Below are 27,339 nucleotides of genomic sequence, written 5' to 3'. Positions count from 1 at the left end.
TTGAACTGTGTGGCTAATACTTTAATCTCTTGGTCACATCACTGCCTACGTGTGAGCTGCTTGTTCTGAATGCTGCTTTTATGGGGAGGGTTTGAGGGAGGAGAATCCTGCTGGACTTCCTGCCCTTGTGTGCTGATTGCACCCTTTGGTCTGCCCATTTTTCTTTAAGCTTTTGTGCTTTACGTAGAAGATCTTTTATTTAGATTTCTTTTTTTTTTTTTTTTTTTTTTTGTGTTGCCTTTGAAGGTGAAAGATACTGTACTCTGGTACAAACACTGTAAGAAGTGCTAAGTGAAGCATCAGTGTGAGGAGAAGTGAGTTGGTTCGTTACAGAAACAAATTTCCTCAAATTGCAAGAACAGGATGCATGACTTAAACGTGTAAATGCAGTTGATGCATACAAAGATGAGGTCCTGCTTAGAATCAGCATCTCTGGCTTTGCTGCCACATGTCTTCTGTCTCTCTCCTGCCAGCAGCACTTAGATAAATGGGTAATAGAACTATTTTCTGAGCGTTACTATTTAATTTTAAACTGTAGCTATTTTTAATCAAGTGCAATTTGATGACATGGACTTGGTCTTTATTTCTTAAAATAATTACTTGTTACGTCTTCTCGTTCTCTTTTTGGACAAAATGCCGTGTATGCTGCAGCTGGTAGGACACAGGAGGAGGTAGAGAGTGTGCCATGCTCAAAATCCAGCACACCCTTTTTTATTTTCTGACTCAAGATTCTTCTACTGCTCCCTATGTGTTGTAGGCTTTTCCTAAGCAGCTTTCTCAACACATGGATACTTTCAGGTAGCTTTTCTGTATAAAGCTGATAGCTTCATTTTGGCAAGCCACATCACTGCTTTTTCTTTTTAAAAAAGGAGCCACTAGCAGCCTTTTTGAAAGGAGGTGCTTAAAATTTTTGATTCTGCGTACCAGTCTCATGACAGCATTGCAGCTTGTCTTAGTGATCTATAAAGAGCCTCTGAATCATATGGCAGAACTGGAATCAAAAGTCCATTTTATTTGTTCAGACAATACTGCAAATCTCTGTAAAGAAGTCAGCTTCTTGGATTATTTATACTTAGAGTACCCAAGCTGTTATGCATTTAAAAATTGAAGAAAAAGCTGTTGATGGCAGTACCCCAGAAATGAATAAATTGTTTTGTTGGCGTTATTTTCACCGAGATGTGCAGATGTTGGTAACAGGAATTCTGATCTCTGTTTACAGTTGTACTGTGCCATGACTGAATAAATACCAATTTCCTTGTGTGCAGGTATGTTTAGGTGTGTGCAGGTATGTTTAGGTGTGTGCTTTCTCAGTTTTGAACTAATTTTCCAGCATTTTCTGGAGGACAGTTATATAAAAGTACATATTTTAAAAATCATCCACTCAAGATAGATGATTTAGACATTGACATTGATGAAATCTGTTTAAATTGCAGTGTAACCAGTCTGGCGATTGGTTATCCTGAGATTTAGACACGCTGAAAATAAAGGTGCCAGTTGTTTCTGCAGTACTCCTGCCATCTCAAATGCAGTCTTTCAGAAGTATGTCCTGTTCTATTGGTACTTGCATGTTGTGGCAGGATATTTGTCTGAATAAACTGAAATGAGGACAGTCAAGGATTTGGCTGAAGTGCAGTGACTAACTCAGAGTGCACTGATCCTTCTTTGAGGCAGGTGACCTGGGTTTGGGATGGAGTCTCTGGCTCGTTACTTGCTGCTTCCCAGCAAGTTGCAAAATCATGGACACTTTACCCTCACAGGATATGGGAAAATGGAAAAGTAGGGCCCCCTAAATCAATTTCCTGGCAGAATCCAAGCAATTGTACTCCTACTTTCTGGCTCTCCAAGAGTTGGTGTGGCCTTATTAAGAAATGTTAGGAACTCTTTGATGTGCAAAGTTCTCATTTTTAGACTAAATGTGCAGGGAACTGTGAGCGATGATATGAAATGGACACAAGGGATCTGTAATCATGCAAATGAACACTGAAGTGCTCCATAAAGAGGATGAGTTGCGACTTTGATCATGTTCCAGAAGCCTCCATTGTGTGCAGTCAATAAACCTCAGACACCTGAGTCTGCAAAGAGGTAATTCTGGTGAGGGAAGCTGGGAACACCTTGGTGGTGCATAAATGGGGAGGAGAGATTGCTGAAAGGCAGTCTGTGAGCTGCTGCTCACTGAACAATGAGCATTGCACAGCCAGAGGTTTCCATCGAGCTGAATCAACAGCTTGTGAATGAGGTCATGAACTGGTTAATACTCGTGTTCTTGTCTAGCAGTGTTTAACTGCACTTTTCTGCTTAGGATCATTTTCACAGTTTATTTTCTCCAGTGGAGCCTAAATCTGTACCACGCTGCATGAGAGGCAGTAGAAGTTCTCTGCTTCCTTGTGCCCCTGAATAGGAGCTGAGTGGAGGATTTTTAAGGTTGGCAGAATGTGTCTTCTGTAGTGCTGGAAGCATAAAGGTGCAGGTCTCTTTCTTGGTGTTGTAGCACTAGGGCACTCTGACTGTATGTAGGGAAGAGTATTCTGTCTTTTCTTTATCTTTTTGGTTTTTTTAATTTGTTTTTAATGTGTGTTAGAACTATTCTTTTACTGGGGCAGGAATTGGGCTTCCCTGAGCCCGCTGTTTGCTTTATACAGAAATGTACATGGTGAGTCAAAAGGGACAATGCACCAAGTCCCAAGAGCAAAAATAGCACAGCCTAAATCAAGGGAGGGGAGTGCTCACTGCCGACACAGAGCTCAAAACCTCCCTTTGGATGGAAGTGAGTGTTAGTTATTGTTAACCCCTGCTCAGAGGTTACCCAGTAAGATGACTGTTTCTCAAACTGTAAGTCCTTGTGTGTGGGGACTCTCTCCAAAGGGATATATGTTCTCAGCATCGTGTTTTCTTCTGGCAGAGGAGGTGCAAATGAAAACAGAATGTAGTGATTTAGATGAGAAAGCTTCTGTGAGAAATTATATTTCCTGGTCCTTTTTTTTTTTTTTTCAAGTGGAATCTTCTTTACACCATACACTAATTATTTCATTTGTCTGCATGAGAACAAAGGGAATAGCATATTACTGCAAGTGTGTCTGAATTTGAGCTTGTCTTCCTTTTCTTCTGCAATCAGATGGATTGGTAGAGAATTATTTGGTCTGCCTTTTTCTTTTTGGCAAAGCTTTGTTGATAAAAATGAGGTTGGTGCCACTTTGGGAATAGGGCCTCTGCAGCAAAAATGCAAATATTGCAGTATGAAGTGTACTGAAATCTCCTTCTTACCAAGTCACAAGAGGAAATTGTAAATAAGATTGAAAGGGAACTACTTGAAATGTCTGTTGCTCTCCCCCTTTTCAAAGTCCTAACAATTAAACCAAATGGCTGCTTCAAAGTGAACATTTACATTCCAGCCCAAACGCCTGAGCAATGGAGTTCATTGCTGAAGCTTCTGCAGTAACCTTGGCTGTCTCGTGCTGCTTCCCTGCACAGATCTGAGCATCTGTGCAGTGTGGAAGCCTGCTGGTTAGAAGGCACTGTGACAGTACTTTCTTCATCTTTTAATTTAGTCTTTTATGGGTTTTTCCACTCCTGAAGGATCCTAAGTATTTTGATGAAAGCTGTGATCATGTGGAGAAAAATGAACTTAAGCAATATCTAAAATCCTTTTATGTATCATGTGTTTGTTACTGCCCTCTAAAACTTTACTTTTACATAAATGTTATTTTTACAGAAATGATCGTACCATTGCTCAGGTACATCATCACATGGCCAAGGAGCAGACTTTCTTGTGATAGAGCAAGGTAAAGATGACAGAGCTTAAATACAGATACAGTAAACAGGTATTCCATAACTATTTATAGAGTAATAGGGGAATAAAAGACTGTATAATAAACTCCATTTAGTTTTCCACCTGAAGGTGAGTCACAGGCTACAGTGAGAAGGAAAGGTTTAGAGAGCTTTGACTCACGTGCTGGAATGATAGATAGTTGTGGGTTGTTCCTCAGGGAGAATTGTCCCTCACAAAGGAATCCAGGGAAAGGGGTGAATGCAGCAGAGATGAGGTGCAGGAATGTTTGCAGATGGTTTGAGAGCTCGGGAGCTGGCTCAGGAGGCTGTGGTGTGGTGCAAGGTAGATAAATCTCTTCATGGAGACTGCTGAGGAGTTCCTGCTCTTGTCATTCCTGTGTTTGGTAGAAGGAAGGTGGTGGACAGAAAACAGGAACTCCAGAAAATGCAGGTATTTGTGAAGAAAACTGATGGTGGAGAAGGTCTGATGTGCTGTTAGTAGAAACAAGTTATTCTGTATAAAGCAGTCTCTCGAAGGAAACTGATGGAGTGCTGTGTTTCAGACCCCTTTAAAAAAGCTCAAAATAAAAACTATTCTGTTCTCCAGGCTCAAGAGCCCCAACTCCCCCAGCCTGTCCTCACAGGAAAGGTGCTCCAGCCCTCTGGTCAAAGTGATGCTGTACAGAATTAGTGCCTTGTATGACACTTGATTTTAATAAAAGAAACTATCGATTACTTCAGCTTTGTAAAAAGCACATCCTGAGACAAATGTGCAACTTGTCACATCCACTTCATGAAGATGATTGAAAAATTATCTTTAATGTTAAATACAGAAATGATATACTGGTATTTTCAAAGGGTAAGTAAATAGTCTTTGTCTGTCTATCACTGATCCTATCATCTGTCTTATCTGAATTGATCTCTCTCTGCTTGGCATCCTGTGGCTCTGTTGCTTTTTCTAAGAGCATCTTGCAAGATTTTTGAAGACCAAACTGTTGGTAGAATTTTACAGAGGTGGCTTATTGAACGTGGCAGATACTAAGCAGCCTTAAAATACGTCTTCATAAATACTGACTCTGAAATAGTATCTTTTTCAAATATTGGAACATGCTGTGTTCCCCAGCTGTTTTATAGTACCTGGTTGTGCCACTGCTTATGAGTGCTTAATCTAGAGTTGCATTATTAAATATATTTTAAAAGCTCAAAATATAAATTAACTCAGCTATAAAGACTGTGCCTGATGTTGCTGAATAAATGTATGAAACTTTAAATGTGACATGACTGGTGTAGCTGTGAGGGTCAGGATGTGTTCTCTAGCATTTTGTTCGTAGCTTCAGGGGAGTTGTTGGCTGTTTCTGGGTTGTTTTCCTAAATGGATTTCAGTGCCAGGCACTTGAACTGACCTTCAGAAAGAGCAGAAGTGCACTGCAGTGATGGAGAGAGAGCTTGGAAATGAATATTCTTAAGGGCACCATGGGCTGGGTTTTTGACCCACAGCCTGTCTGGAAAGAAGGAGTATGGACATTACCACCCAGTTATGGAGTGGACTTCAAAGTACTGCTTTATTTGAGTCTCTGAGAGAGATCCTTAGGAAAATAAGGATCAGGGTTCTGCTGCTTGGAGAGGCTGCTGAGCAGCCAGGCTGTGGTCTTAAAGAGTGAAGCTGGATCTGCATTGGGTCATTTTCAGCAGCCTTACTAAATGCTAATGAGAAGTGCAGGAACTGCTGGGATAAAAAGCTACAAATCGTAGGCTGTGGCAGGTCTTGTCCTTGATTTGTGCAACCCCTGACATCTGGAGTGGGCTTTTATGTGATTAATATGGAGTAAAATATGTGTGTCCCCATCTTAAATTGTGAACGTGCTAAGTGTTACTTTAATTTGGTGTTATTTAGTATTTTTTTAAAATATCGACTTCTGCTTTTTGTTACAGGTTACATCTTAAGTGTTGTGCTCCTGACTTTACCAAGGCAACACCTGGTTCAGCTTTACCTGTACTTTTTGACTGCACTGCTGCTTTATGCTGGGCACCAAATTTCCAGGTAAGAATAAATGGATTAATTTTTTTTAGCTTGGTTTGAGAATTAGAAAAATAAAAGTAATTTTCTTAATATTTTCTGTAAGTGGTTTTGTGGAGGCCTTTTTTCTATGTCAGACACCTAAATATATCTTGCTGTTCTTCCTCTTTGGGAAAGCTTACAGAATTAAATATGCAGTCAAGTAGTTCTTTGAAGTCATACACCAGGAATTTGGAGCTACTTGCCTGGGGAGTGTAATGCCCACCAATCTTAAGGAGAGAAAGCACTTACCACAAGACGAAATGTGGCCTCTTATGTGGAAATCTAAGTTACTCAGTGGCTCAGCTAAAATGCTTTCAGCACTGGGGTGTTTTACACAGCAGACAGGATGTTACTTTTAGTTTCCTGGCATGTCGGGAGAGAGAGCAAATAGAGATCTGGAATCCAGTAAAAGCAAAGTAGTAGTGGAATTTCTTCTTAAAATGCATTCCACAAATTTGAGTTAACAGTGGAAGCAGGTGTTTTGGATCTAAAACGCAGAGCGGGAGGCTGGGAGTCAAACAAGACAAAAGGAACCATCTTTGTTTGGCCCCAGCTAAATCTGTTGAAAGCTAGTGTAAACTTTCATACTGACATGATGTTTAATTGGAACCAAAGACATTGCCATCACATTAAAGGCTTTGCATGGGAAGTTTGGAAAATTATTTTGGTGCCTGCTGATGGGAAACATTTAAAAATGCTTTCAGTTGATCTAATGGAAATGAGAGTTTTGTTATTTCCGCATCAAAATTGTTGTTCCAGAGCATTTGCTGGAATGTCTTTCTTGATATGTTGCAGTTCAGGGGAATGTTAATGAAGGTTTTGTGATGATTTGACACGTCGCTGTTGTGGCTGTCAGAGTTGCAGTTAGTGATTTCCTGAAAAGGATGAGAGTACAAGAGAGGAGTTACAGCCTTCTATTGCCTCGATGGGAGGGAAAAAAGGGTTTATTTGTCATCCTCGGGGAGTTCTGATGGAGTTTGTGGGTGCTTCTTACAGGCTTAAAGGCTTATTTATTAGAAAAAGCAACCTAAACATTATTTAAGTGTTGAAATAATAAATCTAGTAACAAACAAATGCCCATCAAACACTTTGCCCCATCTGGCTCATTGGTCCAGAACACTTACAGCTGGAGGTGTTTATGCCACTCCAGGTGTTTAAATTTTTTATAAGAAAGGGAGATGTTATGTGTTTGGTTGACACATTAAGGGATAGCACTGTGTTTACTTTTAATACCTTGTTTGTATTTCTGTGTAAAAGGAATTCTGACTTCTGTTGCTTTCTGAGGTTTGAGACTTTATAGGCTTTATTGTAACATGTTTAGTAACTATTGCTTGGACTGTTCTGTGTGTTCCTTCTTAGCTTTCTCTATTTGGTGCTCCTGGAGTGAGTTAATAAAGACTTTAATTAAATCTTGCATCAACTAGCAGAAAAAATATTTTTAATTAAAAGATGTCATGGATTCAAATAGTCCAGCAGTATTCCCGAGGTATTTTGCAAGGCAGATGTAGCTGCTGACACTTCTGAGTGAGCTCCCCCATTCCCCAGGCGTAAGGCTGATTTGGTTTGGGAGGAGGCACAGAGCAAGGGGCTCTCAGCTGAAGCCCTTGTACAATCAGGGAATCGTGTGGGGAGTGACACTTGAATTATCCTAACAAAAGAATTTTTGAATCCCATTAGTTTTCATATTGAAAATAGTAAAACGTGACAGACATATCTGTTGGCAGAGCCTTTCCTCTTATTGCCAAAGCTATCCAGTTCCAACTTATGTTTCTATTTAGCAGCCTGATCATAACAAGACGTACAGTAGTCACATGTGCAAACTGTTTTTCAGTGTTTTTTGTTAGTAATTCTGCTCAGAGCTGAAAACTTCCAAGGACTTGCCTGCATGCACTACCAGTTGGGATGCTATTTAAGACCGATGGAGAGGTCTTATATTGAGGCCAGTTTGGTTAGTGCAAATTATAGAACAAGACCAGAATCATCTGGCACTTGTGACTCTGCAGTGTCCTGGAAATTCGGAGCTGTTGAAAGACTTCAGCTTTCAGTGCTTTTTTTCCACCCCAGAAATAGCTTACAGTTCATCTGCAAGTCTGGGAATAAGATCATCTGAATTTTATAGTTAAGCTCTGACTTCAGACTTCCAGGTTTATGTGACCTTGACAAGTCACTTAATTTTTTAAATGTTTTGTTTCCTTGCCTACTGAACTGAGAATTACCTTACTGTGTAAAGATGGTTTAGGTAATATTTGTGAATACTTGGAGCATCCCAGAAGATGCTACATTTGTATGTAGCATGCTAACCTGGCAATTTGGGTGGAAATAACATGCCATCTGTTTATGGAAAAAAGAGAAGTCAGCTTTAAATACCCAAAATCCAATTTAAGGAAATCTCTTTGCCTTAGGTTTCCTGCAGCAGTCTCCAATTTCAGGAAAAAATAGTTTAATGAGTGGCACAGGAATAGGAAGAGCTTGAGCTGAGTGCCTCCAGCCAGGGACCCAGAGCACACAAATCCCTGGATCTTTGTACCCTTCCAGTCAATGCACCCATCCTTCATCCACTCTTCATGTGCTTTGCACATACCCCTTGCTCCAATGGTGGGTTTTGGTCTGGGATCTTCTTGTCCGCTGTTGGATTCTTTCTCTGTCTCCAGGTGGGTGTTGGCTGCTTTTATCTGACTGGGTTGCAGCTTCTGCTGAGTTGTGGCCTCTTTATCTTCCAGTTCACACTGGTCTCAGGGCCTCCCTTCATGTAACTGAGCAGAATTTCAATGTAAGTTTGACTTTTCTAGGTGGGAGCTTGGAGCTGGTGAGAGTTTGGAGCTTGTGGCAGCCTTAGCTACTTTTGCTAAGCAAAGCCACTCAGACAAAAGAAGACAGTTAAAAGAACACAGCTAACTAAACTTGATTTACAGCAGTCCTGCTTTTTTAAATTAAACATTCCTGCTCACGTGCCAGAAGGAACTCAGGAAGTCTTTAAATACAAGCCTTAGTCTCCTGTACAACGTTATTGCAAGCAACAGGCACAATATAAGCAGAGTGAACAGAGGTCACCACTGGACAGAGCATCTTAATATAGATTGAATTGCTGTTGGTGAGCACCCAAAGAGAGTTTTCCACCATCAGTGTTGTGCCTCCTTCTTCACTCTTCCCATGGCATGATGCATCTTCTTCTGCACTGAATGGTGACTGGAATTTTTTTGTCCATTGTTTTGGACACGTTCCAGCAGTTGATACAGGTCATCAGGTTTTAGTGGCTTCTTCACCAGTGCAGGGTTTATTCAGATGGGGATAGGTAGTAAATTTTAGTTTAAGTATAATTGGACTGTAACCATTGACTGGACATAATAGGAGCTGAATAATGAAAATTGCATCCCACAGTGTTTCTACAGTTAGAAGTTAATTGAGTGATTATTTATCCCTACAGTGATGGTATTTACAAACATAAGATTACAAAGAGTTCTTACACAAACATGTCCTTTTCCAACATAGGCAAGTACAGTTTCAGGGCTTTCTTTGGAATGTATTTCAAGTGACAGATGTTTTGTTCAGTGTCAAAACAAATGTCTTGAGCTTTGATGGTTTTACTTTCACAAATAAATCCCTGTTGTTCTCCAACAACACACGCATCAGCATTGACAGTCTGCAATTTGATACTCTTTTGTGGGGCCCATACTCAGCTCTAGTGGGTAGAGAGCAGTTCCATCATGATTCAATCTTAATACAGGCATCGGGTCTGTGGTGTATTCTGATGTAGTGCATGTTGTTGAGACAAAAGCTGTGCCATTATTGCTCTGAGGCTATATGGGAAATTGGCTGGATACCTCCACAGCTGGAATTCTCTGTCAAAATCAGTTGCATTTTCTCTCTTTTTTTTTTCTTTTTAATTTCAAATTGTAAGATACGCCCTTCCCCTTCTCTTATGGTTGTAGCTACCATAGATTGTGTCTACAATTGTGCTTGGATGCAGCTAAAGGCCAGTGCTGATGTCAGAAATTTGTGGGATCAACTCCTCCCTTACCTGTGGAGATCTGGTGGCCAAGCTCATTGTGCTGGGCAGGCAGGCAGGGGTTGGTATTAACTTTTTTCACAGGTCTCATTAACAGATATTGTATTTATTTGAAATCCGGTGTCCAACCACACACAGCAGCTGCAATTGAATATTAAACAACAGTAGCACTGGGGCAATCAACTTTGGCCTTGCTGGTTCTCTCTGTTAAAGTTGGATCATGACCTGTATTAGATTCACAACAAAAAATGAGAGCTGCTGCTTTGGGTTTTACCGAGCTTTGGTCACCCAGCCCCTAACAATCTATGTGAATTAGCTCCTCTTTACTCTTGTTAACTTTATACCACACTGAATTGTGCATTGATTATGTACTTAGCCATGCAGCTGTGATCATCTGGGTTAACAGCACCAAGAGTGGTGAGTGAGCTGTCCCACTTCATCTCTTCAGAGTATCAGTTCATCATAGTGCCATCATTCATTAGCTGGCTGGTTACTCACCCCTGCTTTGACATGAGACTGGTGTATCCAATTTTCTTTTCCTAAAACAGTAATGCATTTGTCCAGGGCTTTTATCCTCTGAGCGGAGTCGTAAATAAGTGAGTCTTAATTGATTGAAAGTTCCATGTAGTGGCCAAATTTCCTGGGGCCCCCACCAGCTGTCTCAGTAATATATGGCCATTCCTCCTGGCACAAGGCCACTGTGTGCTCTTTAGATAATTGAGCTGTACCATAAATCTTTTCCCAATTTTGCAGTACCTTGGCCAAGGGCATCCCCTTTTCTACGCTGAGTTTGTTCCCTGTTACCAGACAGAATAAAGAAAAAGCAGTAAGAAGATTGTCAGGGAGACCCTCCTGTGGAGTCACAAGGTTCAGAGAGGTGTGTAGGTGCAGCTGGATCCAGTCTTCGTTTCAGATTTGACTAACAGTTTGTCTCTAAAGGATTGTATTTCCCATTGCTATGAGGGACTTGAACCCCATTTTTACATGTGGAATTGAATCCCCTTTCTGTGTGCACATCACTGTCTGGTCAGGCTGTGCAGCTGTGAGTGAGCTGCAGTAGCGGAGGAACTCAAACACAGGCTGATACTGAGAGGGACAAACCCACTGCAGGACCTTCTCCAAATCTGCCTGAGCAGTTTAAACACTCACCCTTGAGTGCCTCCTCCTCCAGAGGTACCTGGTGAGCTCACCCAATGCCAGCACTTGGGTGTTTAGGGACAAAGTTGTTAAAGTGGTCTGAGATCCCATCTGGTTCCCTACGGCAGTTTCCAATAGCAAGAAAAATTAGTTTAACAGTGGAATGGCACAGCAACAGGAACAGCTTGAGCTGGGTGCCTGCAGCCAGGGACCCCGAACACAGAAATCATGGAGCCTTTGTACCCTTCCAGTCAATGCACCCATCCTTCATCCACTCTTCATGTGCTTTGCACACACTCCTTGCTCCAGTGGTGGGTGGTCTGGGGTTTTCCTGTCCCCTCTTGGATTCTTTCTCTGTCTCCAGGTGGGTGTGGCTGCTTTTATCTGGGTTGCAGCTTCTGCTGTGAACCAGAGTTCACACTGGTCTCAGGGCCTCCCTTGGTGTAACTGAGCAGAAGTTCAGGATAAGTTCAGCTTTCCTAGGTGGGAGCTTGCAGCTCGTGGCTGAAAACTCCACAACTTCAGCTCCTCATGCTAAGGAAAACTACTCAGACAAAAGAACACAATTTAAAAGAATTCAGCCAACTAAGTTAATTTACCACAGTCCTGCTACTCCTGACAAGGAAGGTGGATACTGGTTTTATTTTATATGTAGTAGCACAAATGTCTTGCTTAAAAGAATCACATTTCTTTTACCCATTTCCAGCAAAAAGCAGCTTGAGAAAATAAGTGATGCAGTTATGCAGGATAGAAGTGATGAGATTAAACACACAGTTAATGCAAAAACTGGAGTTCACATCATTATGTTATTTCATGTTTTGCAGTTTTACTATGATTGTATCCCAAGTGTGTTGGGCTTCACTGAGCTTAAAATGAGAAGGGAGGGAGCAAGAGCCTGAATTGTTTCTTATGGATAAACTTAAAATACACTTAATTTTAAGATAGTCTGTAGAGATTAGAAACCTATGAGAGCGTGTTTGATGTTGACAGTGGAGACTAATCAGCCAAAGTAAATGTCAGCAATATGAGTCAGATCAGATAACCACTGTACCTTATGTCAGTCAATTATAAAGCACATTTTTAGTAGTGGAAGACCTTTTTGTACTTCAGTAACAAAGAAAACCAATCATGTGTGAAAAATGATCACCTTTGGAGCAATTTAGTCATGGCTGTCCATGGGTACCTGCTAACAGGCCAGCAGTTGGGTTAAATGATCCTGGGAATGCATCTGCAGAATGAACAGCAGGCAGTATGATCTAGGCTTTATTCTTAAATCCTAATTTTCCAAAGTAATGTAGTTTCAGTCATTTCATTAACTAGTAAATAATGATTTTAGCATTCTTGTTTTCTCACACTGCTGCAGTAAAGTGAACAATCCTCAAATGTAAAAGCTGGAGATTAATACGGCTTTAATTGATCAAAATTGAGTGCAGGCACTTGCTTTTTTCAGCATCTTGTATGGCACTGCAGCTGTTCGAGGCATCTTCTGATTGGTGTCTGTGCCAAAAGATCCTTGTGTTTGTACTGGTAATAGGAGAATCATTGCTTTCACTTTCCTCATTCAGACAGCAGCTACAAATACTGTTTAAAAAATTTAGGAGATCTTAAAACATTGCTTCTCCACACTGGTGGGCCTAAAACTCAGTTATGATTGAGAGTTACTTAGAGAATTCAGGCAAGTGCAGACCTCTGTGCAGATGGCTGAATCAGACAACAGCAAGAAATGTAGCTCCAAGAAATTTGGGTCATCTCCAAGCACGTTCTGGTGTTGAAGAAGCAACTGTAAGTGCAGCTTTGTTCGTGTGTCTTGGCTGTGTTGTGTAAGGTCATCTTGCTGCACTTAGTGTCCTGGATGATTTTATAACCTGTTTCCTAACAAATACAGAAAAAACTTCATCTCTTCACTGGTATCCTTCCAGCAGCTTAGAAATAGCCAGTGTTTCCAACCAAAATTTGAGGCTGGAGCATGGTTTTGCTAAGACAAAAAGCCATCTCCAGCGTCTTGCAAGTGCTGTTATTTTTTTCTCTCTTTTGTAAGTGATGGATTATCCTGTTTGTGTTGCTGATGCTTTCAGAAGGTGCTTTCTGCTGGTCCATATGATGTAAATAAATAAAAAACCCCTTTGCCCAAAGGATTACAACCTTATGGATTTTGGAAGGTGGAAAAAAAGCACTTATGCTTAGCTATACCCGAGAACGGGGGGAAGATTTCTGTCTAGAATTGTCATTTTAGGTGCCTTTTCAGTCCTCGTGTGTTTTTAATTGTAGATTGCATCTAAAGAACTCATTTCAACATACCTCGCATATACTATGACACTTGAAAAGCTGCTCTGAGTAGGCAGCGTTGTCAGCTCTGAAGAACAGGCTTTGAAGTGTTTGTTTTAGTACTTTGAGATTTATATCTTGAATTCCAGAGATTTTTTTGCAAGTGAAAATGTGAATACCTTTGCTTGGGGTAGCAAGCTAATCCTAGGAACAGGGTGTATTCGCACATTTCTGGGGAGAAATGAATGATCCCAGTAGCACTAAGTTGCATCTATTTCTGCACTGAAATAAAAAGAGCAATTCTTGTACTGGCTGTGGTTTCCTGTCCTGTTTTGCTGTGCTTTGTTTGCATCTGTTCCCAGCAAGTGTGGCTCGCCTCAGTGATAAAAATAAACACGGAATAACTGAACTACCCCTGGAGCAAACAGACTCCGTGAGCTCCATGCGGGGTCAGACCGAGTGTGTCTGTCTGGCATTCCCGGGATGTGATGCAGGTAGATGTGAGTGCTGGACAGGATCAGCCAGGAGCAGAAACAGGGGTTTTGTGCTGCTGGTGGTGCCCTGAGGCAGGTGAGGGTGGAGCTGCAGCTGCCCCGGAGTGGAGCAGGAAGGGTCACAGGGCATGGCAGAAAAATGAGCTGGGGATCTGGATGTGGAAGGTCAGGAGTATTGCCTGCTGTCTGAGGGCAGGGGATTAAGGAGCTACTGCAGAATTCCTGCTGTGAAGGTCCAGGATCAGCTTCTGAAGGTGTGAAATGCCTGCTCTTAGTGGGAGGTTCATACTTGAGTTCTGTTGATGTGTTAACCCACTCTAGGGCAGAGCCAATGGTGACCAGCAACTGCAGAAAACTGCCCAGGGTCCTCAGGTTCTTACCTTTCACTTTAGTTGCCAGAGCCCACCCTCCCAGCCCACCTTTTCTGAGGGGAATTACAGATTTTCAGGCTCTCCTACTGTATCTGTCTATAGTGTTTCACCAGTTTGTAGGTTTCTGGTAGGATAGAGCTAAATTTTTAAATCGTGTTGGACGAAGGGGTGGTGTAGCAGCTCTGTTCCTGACTCTAGTCCATGACTGTTGCTTTTCCTTCATACTTATTTTTTTAATTGAATGCAAAGAACTTCTTAAGTACAAAATACTATAAGCATGAAATTGGAAGTTCTCTCTATCAAGCTCTCATTTTTTTTTTCACATGTTGCTGGTGGGAAAAGAAATTATTGTTAGGAAGAAAAACACTTAATAAGGATACTTAAAAATGGAATGGTGCTTAAGAGGCTTTGTCAATAAGCAGTTTTGAGGCCACGCTCTGAAGAACAGCTTAGATGTCCCAAAGGATTTTTTACAGCTCTGCCAGTGAGTCTAATTACAGATAATTCTGCTCTCCCTTAAGTCATGCCTCAGTTGGCTCCTTCCGTCAGCACAACCGCTGGAACAGAAGTGTTAATATTACTTTTTGCAGTTTAGTTAATTGGCTGTGATGTACACTGAAGTTACATATATGTGGAATGAATAAACTGCTTCTTGTCTGAATCAGAAGGATTGTAATAGTTTGTGGGTTTGTGTTTTTTAGGGATTATGTAAGGAGCGAACTGGAATCAGGCTATGAAGGACCAATGTACTTGGAGCCTCTCTCTATGAACCGTTTCATGACTGCTTTAGTAGGTAAGTGCTTTAAATAATTGAGAGGAGAGAGCTCTAATTCTCTTCATTGCAACCTATGCATGTTTTACCTCTTGGTTTCTAATCTTCTTTATTACTTTAACTTGTTGTGATTCTTATTAATATGCAAGAGGCATGGGAGGATAGCTGTATCCTGCCTGGCTTTTTCTGTGCCACTGATTTATCAACACCCCGTATACTTGTAGCTCTGAAAGTCTGTTATGCTCTGCCTCTGGTTTTCTCAGACTATGCAGTCTGATTCAGAACAACTAGAGTGCCTATAATAACCTTTATATGGAAAGTTCTGTAGAAATTTCAATAGTTATATGCATTTGAAGTATTTTTGTCAATGCAGGTGTTGTACACATTAAATCTTTATTGGCTTTATAGCTAAACACTGTCATTCTCTTACAAAATCTGGTGAAATACAATGGTGGGTGTGAGCATGGGACTTCAGGTTACTGTTTTTTACAGAGTCCTGAGGATATTTCTAATTAAAGAATTAAGGAATAACAAGTCAAACACGTTTAAATTGTTTGATTAATGGCAGAGATGACTTCCCTACCTAAAAATCCCAAATAAATCATGTAGAATTGGACTTGCCAGTGTTTCCTTACCCTTTGAACTTTGACTGGAAGAGAATAAATTCAGTGTTAAGGTTGCTACACCAAACCATATGTTCTCCTGAGAGCATACTGGAATACACATACACACATATACACCATGTGTATTTTTAAATGATGCCTGAGACAAGCTTGGAAGAAAAATCTTCCTTAATTCCTTTCACTAAGATCTGTGGTTTTCATCAGATTATTGACAGATTTAGTCAGCCATGTACTACCGTTGGCAAAACTCAGCTGCTTTCTGTTTCCTTGCAGCTGCTACTGGCAGATAAAAATGGGTTTACTACTTTACAGTATGTTAGGTCTGACAGAATTTACCCATCTCCTGTTTGCCTGCATCCTTACTTTCAAATGTGGCATTTGTCTTCGATTTTAATATTTTAATAGAACTAACACAGGTCATTTTCAAGGAAAGATTATTTAGATATTGTTTCCTCTCTCTTCTGAATGTCTCGATATATTTTCCTGTCTTGTCAAATGACACCAAAGTACACCTAAAGCTTTTGGCATATTTTTAATGAGAAAATGTTTGTAATTAGTCCTGTGGATCTCTCCCAGGTGCAATGCAGGATTTTATGGTAAAGCAGAATCCCTCAGAGAGCTTCACAAAGCATCTTGCAGGCCTGGGCAGGAAGAGATCAGGAGGCATTGTGTCATTCAGTAATACCTAAAAACCGAGAGTCAAACCCAGCATGCTGCATCTAGTTATAACAGGGACTAAAACAAATGAGAAAAAGATAATTGTTTTATTCATTACAGTTTTGGGTTGTAGTGAGTATCAGACTACAATGTCCCCTTACTGTAACTGTGTTTCAGAAATAGGTGCTTGTGAGTACTAGCAAATGGGTATGTGCTAACATATTTAATACCCCAATCTTAATTTTCCTTTTTCTTTCAAAGCCAACTTGAAAATGTAATTTTGGTCTTGATGACAAGCAGTCATCTTTGGGGAAGACTTGTGAAAGTGGTCTGTGAGGCTTGACAGTGTTTTGTATAAATATGAAATGTTTTCTCTGATTTGTTGGATGCAAGGGTGTTTATTCAGCGGAGTCTCGGGAGTGCACAGCACTGAGTGGTGCTTTCTTCACAGCAAAATGAATGTACAGGTGCTTTGCTCCATCTTCTTCTCACACATTCTGACAGGGTGTTGTGCTGCAGCACTGCTGACAGGCACCAGAGCAGGTGCATGAGGGAATGGAAAAATGCTACTACTGGTACAGCTCTGGTTCCTGAAGTTCTGGTCAGATTTAAGGGAATGATATACAGTATCACTTGGTTCACAAACATAACCTTTGTAAATGCTTTCATTCATTAATTCTCTGAATGGAATCTCATAGTCATTCCTTCCCCTGCATTTAACTCAGCCTGATGACTGTTGTCAGGGGATAATAATGTGTTCCTAAGTGCTGGATGGAGGAAATAAATGTCTTTGGAGATGGCCCCTTGGATGAATGAGCCACTTTGGGAGCACATCAGCTGTGAACTTCTCAAAGCTGCTGCGTGCTTTTGCAAGTGATGCTACCATGAAGATTTGCTTATTCTTATGGCACAGTAATGGGGGTTTATATTAAGTTTAGGATACCTTGTTATTGAGTAAGTCCCTGATGTAGCCAGGGAGTTTGTTAACATCAGCTTTCTAAAACTGTGAATGAAATAAAGGTGCTTCTCTACTCCAAGTGACTTGTACAGTGGCTGTGCCATGTCAGCTATCTTGTTGAACATTTTCCAGTAGCTTATGAGCTGAGAGGCTCTGGCTACCTGTCAGCAATATTTAATGTATCTGTGGAGGTTTGGGGAAGGGAAAAGAATGGGCAGGAAGTTCACACAATGGATTTCTTCCTTATTGCCTCATTCCCTAGCAGAGGACCCTGAACAGTGTCTTCCAGGGGTGTTGCAGCTGTTGGGTGTCAGTTTTCAGGCCAAAGCATTTCAGTTTACAGGATGCAAACATTCACCTGGATTTGATAGTTGTAGCAGATACCTTAAGTGTTAAAATCTGTTTGATGTGAGGTTGCTTTCTCTGGCTGATCCTGCTGTGTGATGTTGATGATTGACACTGTGCAGCTCCAGCTGCAGATAAAGTATGATTTACTGCAGACGGAGATTGGCTGTCTTGAACTAAGGTGCTGCTACCCCAGTTTAAAATGGGAAGTACCATCACTCAAAGCTCCTCTGGAGGCATTCATGCCTTTCCTGCAGGGGTTGAGAATTGACAAGGTGCACACTTCAGGGAAGAGATTGGAACTTCCAGAGAAAGTGCTCCATGTATTTCCTTTGATGGTGTGCACACTTCTTCTTCCCATGACAAGGAGCTTTTGATCAGTGTTTAAATTAAAGGGTGGGAGGGCCAGAGTTCAGCAGGGATGAGCAGCACACTCCACACAAGGCTGTTGGAGGAAAGCAGGTTCTGCTGTTTACTGAGACTGAACTCAGAGGCTCTAATTTGTGATCAGAGAGCGCTGGATTGTTTGATGTGATGCTGTTGCAATATTTGATTTCAGATGACGACACTTATTAAATGCTGAAGAACACATTGGATGCTGGTGTTTGTGTCCCTTTGTGTGTGAAGCTGAGTTGCCTTAGTTACCATGAGTCGCAGAAATCCTCACAAGCCGCCTGCCAGGCTCCTGAATATGACAGCACAGCAGTGTGCTGGTGGTGTCTTAAATAGGGTTGTAGCAACGTGTGTGTGGGCAGAGAACAACAAAGCAGAGGGAGAATGCTTCAGAGCTGGAGTCTGCTGAACGTCTAAAGAGATGAGTAGAGTAACTTTCTCTGAGGCTCAGAAGACCCAGTATGCTGATAGTGTCTCGCTGAGAGCAAGGGTGCTTGTTCTGCAGAGACATCTGCTAATTCAGGAATACATCTGTCAAATTGACAGTAGGACTTTTAACTTGAAAGGGGACAGCGTGAAGGAGGGAGAACTTTGTATGCTTAAGTAGTAGAGACTAGAGATTGCTTTCAGCTCTGTTGCAGTTATTTTGAAAGCAGAAGTCCTGCCCTAGGTAGGGAAGCTTGGCAGAATGAAAGCGAAACCCTGGTACTGCTGTTTCTCCTCTCACAGCTTCCCTCCCCAGCCCATCCAGAAGGGCTTACAAGGTCACTGAGCTTATGTGAGCACATGAAGTTTGTGCTGACCTAGAGATGTTACTGGCCTTGGTCTGGCTCCTCTCTTTTCCTAAGGCCAGCTCCTGGTTTCAGGGAGAGTTATGAAATGCAAACATTATGGAGGTGGTTCCAAACCAGGGCATTAGCACTTGAATTTAGTACCACGTATTGTGGCATTTGGATATAAATTAACATAGATGATGAACAAGGGTCTGTTTCCAAATAATATGCCATAAATTCCTTACTGCAAAACGATGCATGAGGATTGTTCTTATCCAGGCAGTGTGCATTTTGCCCCATTAAGTTTTCTCTGGGATCAAGGGTATAACTTCAATATCTCTGATGGCAGCAGTTAGACTGAAGTGGTCTTAGTGCTTTAGAAATACCACCCTCCAAATCTGTGGGTGTGTGGGGGAGATGCTCATGCTTGTGTCCCCACCAGCTATTAAAGAGAATTTAGTTGTTAATTATCTGTCACTTGCAAGCTTCAGTGATCATTCTGAGCAACTGCCTCAGGGCGTTATGAAATTATTGTCTCAGCTGCTGACCTGGCTGTTCTCCTGTTGCTGTTCATGGTCAGTAATTCCTCTTGACAGTGTAAATATTGTTACCCTAAAAGCCATTTGGGACCTCTGATTGCTTTTTTGTGTAGGTCAGGATGAAATAGTGTGGCTGGGCTTCAGAAAAGCTGCTGTGTGTAGAGATACTGATGGGATTTCAGCTGAGCTGGGGGTGGTGAGGAAAAAGAGAGCTGGCTTGTTGGGTTATCCTCTGTATGATTTATTCCTGGGGCTTTATTAATCTGCTTCTGCATGTGTTTCGGGTTTAGGGCTCGCTAATCTGGGAAGTGAAAGCATTCACACTTTGGAAAGGGTAACTTTAGTGACCCAGCAAAAGACACAGAGAGGAGCCTGGTTTCGTAACAGAGATGTCCTAGTTAGGGCCGTCATAATATGCTGGATGTTGATAACGGTGTTCTGGAAAGATAACGTATTAAAAATACGCTTTTTCCTGAAGGGGATAATCAGCTTGATTCTGAACTGCTGTGTCGCGTTTCCAGGGCAGCTGGTGGTGTGCACGCTCTGCTCCTGCGTCATGAAGACCAAGCAGATCTGGCTCTTCTCCGCGCACATGCTCCCTCTGCTGGCCCGGCTCTGCCTCGTCCCGCTCGAGACCATCGTCATCATCAACAAATTCGCCATGATCTTCACCGGCTTGGAAGTTCTCTACTTCCTGGCCTCAAATCTTCTGGTGCCCTATAACCTGGCGAAGTCTGCCTACAGAGAGCTTGTCCAGGTGAGGTGGTGGATGTAACTATTCTATTTTCTGAGCCTTTTATGCAGGAAGGATGTAAAAAACCCCCCCGTTTTAGCTGTCTTCTGTGCACCTGTGTTTGTATGCTAACTCATCCTTTCTTAGCCAACCGAATAAGCTCCTATCCGTAGCATCTTCTTGCTTTAATTTATGATAGCTTTGGGTGGGTGAGCAGTTAAGACATGAGCCTGAATTATGCTGCTGGCCAGCTGAGCATGGCCACTTTGCTTGGGCTTTGCTTATTCCTTCCCAAATCCAGGCTAAAAGACAAGATTGTGTCAGACTGGAATTTATTTCCAGACTTATTAAGTGAGAAAGGTAATCCCTGGGCATTCATTGTAGTCGCTGTTCATTTCAAGAAACACTTTCTGTATGAAAAGTGTTTGTAATTACAGAAGTGCTAAATTGGAAGTGACACTGAAGTTGTTTTGACTCTAATAGTCACTAACTTAGTGATTTTTAACTTGCACAGTGATTTGAAAAGTCTGTGGTATTTTCTTTAGAGCAGCAACATTACTGGCACCTTGAACAAGAAGACTGATCTGTCATGTCCATTTTCTTAATGCTTTGACATCTGATACATGTTTAGTTCAAAAGACACTTTCTCAGTGGTACAGAAACATTGCATTTCCTGGGTTTTTACATAATATATATGTATATACATACTTCTGTATATTTCAGTATAAAAAGATTGATGCTTGCTTGGCTTTTGGCTGAGCCACTGTTTCAGCTCTCACCACTGCCTGGGTTTTTTTTCAAACCAAGCCACTGGGTTTTTTTGCCTTCTGCTCTTCAGTCCAGAAGCAGACTGAAAACTAACTTGTTAAGCTCTTTCAAAACCTTCTTTAAAGCTCTTGTTTGCTGTCATATCTGTCATACACAAACAAAAACTTGGCAGCAGGAGGTGTGTGCTGTGCCAAGGTCTCAGCCTGTCATGTTGATCATTGGTGTTTGGTTATTTATTTTGTATGTAGTTGGTCTTTAGAGCAGGATTATCCTTCTGTATTTGTACAGCACCTAGCATTGGTCTGACCTCGTCCATGGAATCACAGATTTATTTAGGTTGGAATAGAACTCTGACATCATCAAGTCCAACCACTCAAACACGTCCCTTAGGGCCACATTCATATATCTTTTAAATCCAGCCAGGGATGGTGACTCCACCACTGCCCTGGGCAGCCTCTTCCAATGCTTGACCACCCTCTCAGTGAAGAAATTTCTCCTGATATCCAATCAAAGCCTCCCCTGGCTTGTAGATTTGCTGATTTAAAAATTAATTTGGGAGCTAACTGGCAAAGCTTCAGTATTCTGCTTTCCAGTGAGAATAGAAATATGCTTACTGTGCATGAGTGGCAACATTTGGGGTAAAACAGTTGCGTGTCTGTACAGCTCAACGCCTTGCAAAAGGTTGGAATCAGCTCTTCCATTTTCCATGTACATGAATGGATGCACAGTTTGGCTTCCTGAAGTCAGATTCAGATTAGATGTGGATTTGAAACTTTTTATTAGACATTTATGTTTAAAACACTTTAACGTCTTAATTTTTTTTTTTTAATTGCAAATACATTCCAGGTTGAAGGGGGAAAATAGTTGTTTCTTGCTGTATTTTTGTTTGTCAGAATTGAGTTCTAAATACTGCTGTTACCCGAGTCTCCTCCTCATCTCTAGAATTGCTTGTCTCCCCACTGCCCCATCCCAGTATTTCAGGTCTTTCCATGCCAGGCTGTATTACAGTAATCATGAAGAAATATTCCTTGTATTCCTGGCCTTTGGACACTGGTCATACTCTTTCTCCTGGCTTTTTATGCAGAGGGCATAAAGTGTTTTTCCCTTGGGAATACAGAAAAAATGGTAAAAAATTGTAACGTGACACTGGGTTTATAAGAACGTTGGATGCTGCTTTTCTAACTACATGTAATAGAGTTGCAGTGAATAGTTGTGAGTTGTTTTCACATTGTACTGGCAAAACCCAGGATTTTTGTTTTTTAGATTTTCGGTTTTTTTGTAGTTCTTTGCTTGTGTTCCTGAAACAGCAGAAAGACCATTGGCTCGTGGTGTGTTCATGTAACTGGTTGCAACTCTGCTGCAAATCAAGCCTAGATGTATATTCCAGAGGAGGATATTACCATTCCAACTGGGATATTTTTGTGCTTGTATTTCCAGTGCTGTAACTCTGAGCAATTGTTGGTTTTCAGTGCTGTCTTGGTGTTTGAGAGTTAACACACAAATCCAGCTGTTTTAGGCTTGATTTGATTGTGGGTTTGATATCAGCGTCAAAACTTAGTGAATATTGGGATGTTAAACAGCAGGAGTGTTTTCTGAGAGCCTTAACAGGTGGACCAGGGCAGCTTTTTGTGTTTGTGTGTGTGTTAGGCTGTGCCCAGTGGTATAATTTAAAAGCAGGCCCAGAACCTTGGCTGCCTGTTTGCAGCAGAAGATGCCAGAAATGTCTCATCGTTACGAATCTGCATTATGAGCATAGCATGACCCTTTCCCAGTGTGGTGGAGCACTGTGCCAGGAGCTGCACGGGATTGCTTGCCTTGCTCCCAGGCCAGGGGAGTCTCCTGAGGGCAGGTGCATTTCCTTGACAAGTCTGTGAGCAAAGCAGGAGCTTGGCGCTGCGTCCCTGCCAGCAGCATATTGCTTGTCCATCAGCCCCGGTGCTGCAGCAGGTCCTGGGAGTGTCATGTCCCTCATGCTTGTCAGCTTTTTTAGCTTTTCTGAAAATTTCCTTGCCATGATGGCTTCTGTGTCAATGTGGGAAGCAGGTGATGAGGAATTAGTAGTTATGAGTAGTTTCCTTTTGACCTAAGTCCAGCTATATGAAGTTCCAACTTCTTGGAAATTATTCTAACTTAGTCTTTGCAATGCAAAGGAAGTACTTTGAGCTTCAGAGTCTTCCAATATAGGTCTTAAGCGTGAATTTCAAAACACTTGGTGGATTAGGTGTGTGATCCTTTTGAGATACTTAAGCATAAAATATGGGGGGGTGTAAAATTCTTTCCTTAAAAACAGGTCAGCAAAGTAGATTTACTACTTTTTTTAATGGTATGACTCATTTTGGTGTCTAAAGTGTGCAGTGACTCGGCAGTAGCTACAGAGAAAACAACACTGCTGTGACTTAAACTGGGCAAGAGGATCTGAGGGGCTGGCTTGACCCAGAGCCACGTGTCCTCACCCCTCTGGCTGTGAGTGGGCTGCAGGGAGCAGCTCCAAGCCAGGTGTTTGTAGGAAGGGACATTGAGCTGGTCTGAGGGTTTGCTGCCGCAGTCAGGTACTTGTGCCTCCTGCCAGGCAGACTGGAGATCTGTCACTGCTGAACCTGAGCTCTGCCTTTGTCAAACTGTGCTTTGATGTACCTCCACTCTTCCTGTGGGGTGGCTGATGTCATGTGGATTATCCTTGCCTTCTTTGTGACTGTGTTCTTGACTTTCCTTTTGTTACCAAATCCCATGTGCTGTGACTCAATAACAAATTGCTCTTTTGTGTCTTCCCAGGTGGTGGAGGTGTATGGGCTCCTGGCACTGGGAATGTCTCTGTGGAACCAGCTGGTGGTCCCAGTGCTTTTCATGGTGTTTTGGCTCGTCTTATTTGCTCTTCAGATCTATTCCTATTTCAGTACACGGGACCAGCCTGCCTCCAGAGAGAGGCTCCTCTTCCTCTTCTTGACCAGGTAATTCAGGAGCCTGCAGATAGTTGGTTTTCTGTTTGAACTGTCTTCTGAAATGAGTATCTGTGCTCTTTTAGAGATGAGATGTGGATATTGGCTTCATTGCACTTGGATACCCAACAAATATTTGTCCTTACTGCAGTGACCATGCATATAAACCCTGTTAAGCTTGTCCTGCAAAGGCATGGATCCCGTTCAGAGCAGACATTAAGAGAACTGTGGGAGAGCTCCCAAAGAAGGCAAAATGTTCCTTTGAGGAAGGAGTAGCCGTAATTAGAGCTTTGGTCCAGAAGTTGTTTTCAGTATATAAATTGGTTTTAAGTCTGAGATATTTCAGCTGAAGTTCAGTCCATCTGATATCTTATTCATGATCATGTTGCTTTCTGAGCCTTGGATGTCTTGCTTCATCATTTTGGTATGGGACACATTCTTGAGTTCATCCAAGTGTCCAAAGCACCCAAATCCCAAAGTGACAACTGAGCCCAGTAGTTAATGTGGCAGAGGTGTAAAGATCAGAAAGATACCGGATTTGTAAAAGCTTTCTAAAAATATAAAAAGTTTCATAGGCCATAAAGTTTAAAGGTTGTAAGATAAAGGATAGAGGTCTGTGTTGGTGCTGCTACTGAAAGGCAACATTTGAGGGATTCTCCTGACTTCTGTGTGCCTTTTTCAGCTGTTTGTACATACAGAGGGAGCAGGAGTGCAGGACAGAGAGGAGCTGGGGGTGCTGCAGAAGCTGGGTTAGGCAGATTAGGTACAGTGCCAGTAGGTAGTGGGATGGGGAGAAGAGGGGTAATAGTTGTCTAAACACAGCACAGGACACAGTCTTTAGGGTTCATACATCATTAGTTCTGCTGTTTGATTAGTAACTTCTTCATCACTACAGTTTTCCAATCAGACTTTTCAGTTGCTGGGCTTTTTCTTGCCTTGCTGTATATGTCTACGGTGCCATCCTGTAAGCTGTCAAAATTAATTATGGAGAAATTCCAAGGTTTTTTACTGCATATACTATTAAAATTGCTTATGGTGTCACCCTGAATTATGCAGAGGCACTATGTTACCTGCTTGTTAACTAAACCACTGGGGTCTGAAATTTTTCTTCCTTTTCATTTCTTCTGCAATTTGAGTTTTGTTACAATAGAGGAGAAGCAATTATTTTCCTTGAAGTTGAGTTTATTCATTACAACATATTGTTATATTTCTCCTGTTCGTGGCTAAACAGGGACAGAACACTGATTCATCTTAAAAACACAAACTCTAATGGTACCACTAACAGGCTCTGACCCCTAGGAGGGAGCTGGAGGACCTTGTCAGGTCAGGTAATAGTGTAGTGCTGGCTGTTCAACAAAGTGGAAGAAAAGATGTGCTCTTCCATGAAAATAAGTGAATTCTGCATCTGTGCACTTTAGGTGAATAATTGCCTAAAAGAGTGGGGCTGCTGTGTCTGACTCCATGAGGAGGTTGGAGTGGCTGTGCTGGGTCAAACCAGATCTGTTGGAGTCTGGGATCCAGTTCCCAGCAGTGGCTGCAGATGAGTTCCTGGAAGGACACCCACCCATTATATGACACACTGGATGCTTCATAGGAGTCATCCAACCCTGCATCCAATCAGGCTGCTTTAACTGAATGTGGCTAATAAGTATTTCTGTAACCCTCAAAAAACTCTTCCATCAGTTTGTGGTTTCAGCCTGTGAACCCATGTACGCTTGTGTCATTTGGAAGATCCTGAGGTAAAGCATTTTCATAGCTCAGCCTTGTCTCTATAATGAAAAATCCATTTTGATTGCTTGAATCCATATGATTTCATTCAGTGCCCCCCAGTTCATATATTGGGGAGGGGAGACATGGATATCACGTTGTTTTCTTCAAAACTGAGAGTAGCTTAAGTCTTTTCTTCCCAGACTGGGAAGCTCTTGTTCCATATTTGCTGTTTAAAACTGTTTTGTACCTTTTATTATTCTTGTTCCTCTCAAAATCTTTTTCATGGGTTTGTAACTGCTGTGATTTTTGAGAAGCCATGAAGAGTTCAGCTCTTTGGGACAGTTTATAAACTTGTGCTTGACACATAAACATAGTAAAGCTCCCCAGGCATCTCTTAAGCCCATAAGTTCCTCTGGGACCCTTGCATAGTAGATCAAGTTTAAGAAGAGTCCTAACATTATTCTGACAAAAAAAAACAGGATTCTCGATTACTGATAATTTATTTTGAAGCAAAACTTGGAGTTCCTCAAATACCCTATATAAGTAACTGCTTTAAATACTTTTTCTCACTATCTTGATCAGCAGGAACATCTAGAAGCTTTTTCAGCCCCCCTTGGCTTGGTAAACAGGCAGAATTTGAAGCCTTACCAGAAGTACTGTAAATAGTATAGGCAAACACATCAAGATTCTCTGCAGTGAATTGCTTTCAAAGGCTATTTCAGGTTTAAGTTGTCACTGAAAGAGACAAAGGAAATGTCTCTTGGATGAGCTTTGTTTATTTTTGAAGCATGTGCTTCCTCAAAAGTCTTTTGTCAGGGCACTGGACTGCTTCACTCATCACTCCGTTAATTAGCAGGACATGGTTTTGACCATGACAATTTCTCTTTCAGGACTACTGTCCTGAGGAACAAATGAAGATTTTTTTTTTTTTTAAAGAATGTGTCAGTGTATTACCTTGGAATATGCATATGAGTATTCCCAGATGTGTAACCCCTGGCTGACAGCTGGTTCTTTTATCTTTACCTGGCATTGGCAGTGCTGTGTTTCCAAACCCAAAGCACATTCTGGGGCTTGGGCTGCTTCAAATATTACAGTGCCAGGGCCAGTAGAAGAGAAGCCTGGAAGTGGGTGATTCAGCTGTCAAATGAAGTCTGAGGTCTTGATCTTTGCTGTAGCAAAAGAGAGGAAGAAACCAGCTGAAGGAGAGCCTTCTCTGATTACTTTTTCTGCTGCTTCAGGCTCAGCTGTTCCACAAACTGGTGTTGCTCATCTGACCCTGATGGGGACACTGACAAAAATTCCCAGTCTCCCAACAGCATTTATTAGTTTGATGTTGGTGTGCATTACTATGGATAAGAGGAGACCATGCCTTAAATTAATCCATCTGCTTTAACTGGGTCTTTGTGGTGATGGTGAAATTCCAGCGAGTGACTTCAGTGTGTGGAGGCTCTGGGCTCGCCTGTGGCTCTGAACCCCAGCGGCAGCAGGACAGTGCCACCACGTGGCCCTGAGTCGAGGGGACTGCAGGGATGTCACAGCACAGCCCTGCCTCCGAGGGGCAGCTGCAATGAGCTTATATATCTTGGAAAGAAGTAATAAAATCCATCTCACCTTCTTCATGTATTGGAAGACTTAATGGTAGCGTAGAACTTGCAACATTTTCATTAAACCAGTCCAATTTTGCTTTAAAACTAACTTGCACAGTTAACAGGACAGAGGGAGAGCTCATTCACGTTGCTTTTAACTGATCAATCTTTTCTTTGTGTTTCTTTTCCTCTCTCCTGGCAGTATTGCCGAATGCTGTAGCACTCCATACTCACTGCTGGGATTGGTCTTCACAGTCTCTTTTGTTGCTTTGGGAGTTCTGACTCTCTGCAAGTTTTACTTGCAGGGTTACCGAGCATTCATGAACGATCCTGCTATGAACAGGTAAGTGCCTCGTTGTGCCTAGGGTCTGAAAAGAGACAGATAAAAAGGGGATTTATATAAAAATACAGGGGTGACATTGCAGTTCTCTCACCTGTCTTGACCTTTT

The 27,339-nt window shown here is 41.8% G+C and overlaps 1 protein-coding gene across 2 annotated transcripts in view; it reads left to right on the top strand.

Annotated features, from left to right (window-relative positions):
• Window positions 1-27,339, top strand: part of RNF145 (ring finger protein 145) — a 46,862-nt gene that overhangs the window by 12,546 nt on the left and 6,977 nt on the right. For both annotated transcript variants that reach the window (XM_066197103.1, XM_066197104.1), the window contains exons 3-7: window positions 5,698-5,806; window positions 14,799-14,890; window positions 19,679-19,914; window positions 23,431-23,606; window positions 27,093-27,233. In XM_066197103.1, the coding sequence (XP_066053200.1) occupies window positions 5,698-5,806; window positions 14,799-14,890; window positions 19,679-19,914; window positions 23,431-23,606; window positions 27,093-27,233 (754 nt within the window). The remainder of the gene's footprint in view (window positions 1-5,697; window positions 5,807-14,798; window positions 14,891-19,678; window positions 19,915-23,430; window positions 23,607-27,092; window positions 27,234-27,339) is intronic.

The sequence above is a fragment of the Chamaea fasciata genome, unplaced genomic scaffold, assembly GCF_029207755.1.
Source record: "Chamaea fasciata isolate MVZ Bird 193981 ecotype frontalis unplaced genomic scaffold, bChaFas1.0.hap1 SCAF_15, whole genome shotgun sequence".
NCBI lineage: Eukaryota > Metazoa > Chordata > Aves > Passeriformes > Sylviidae > Chamaea > Chamaea fasciata.
The sequence above is the reverse complement of the archived record's forward strand: the minus strand, read 5'-3'. Positions and strand labels throughout refer to the sequence as shown.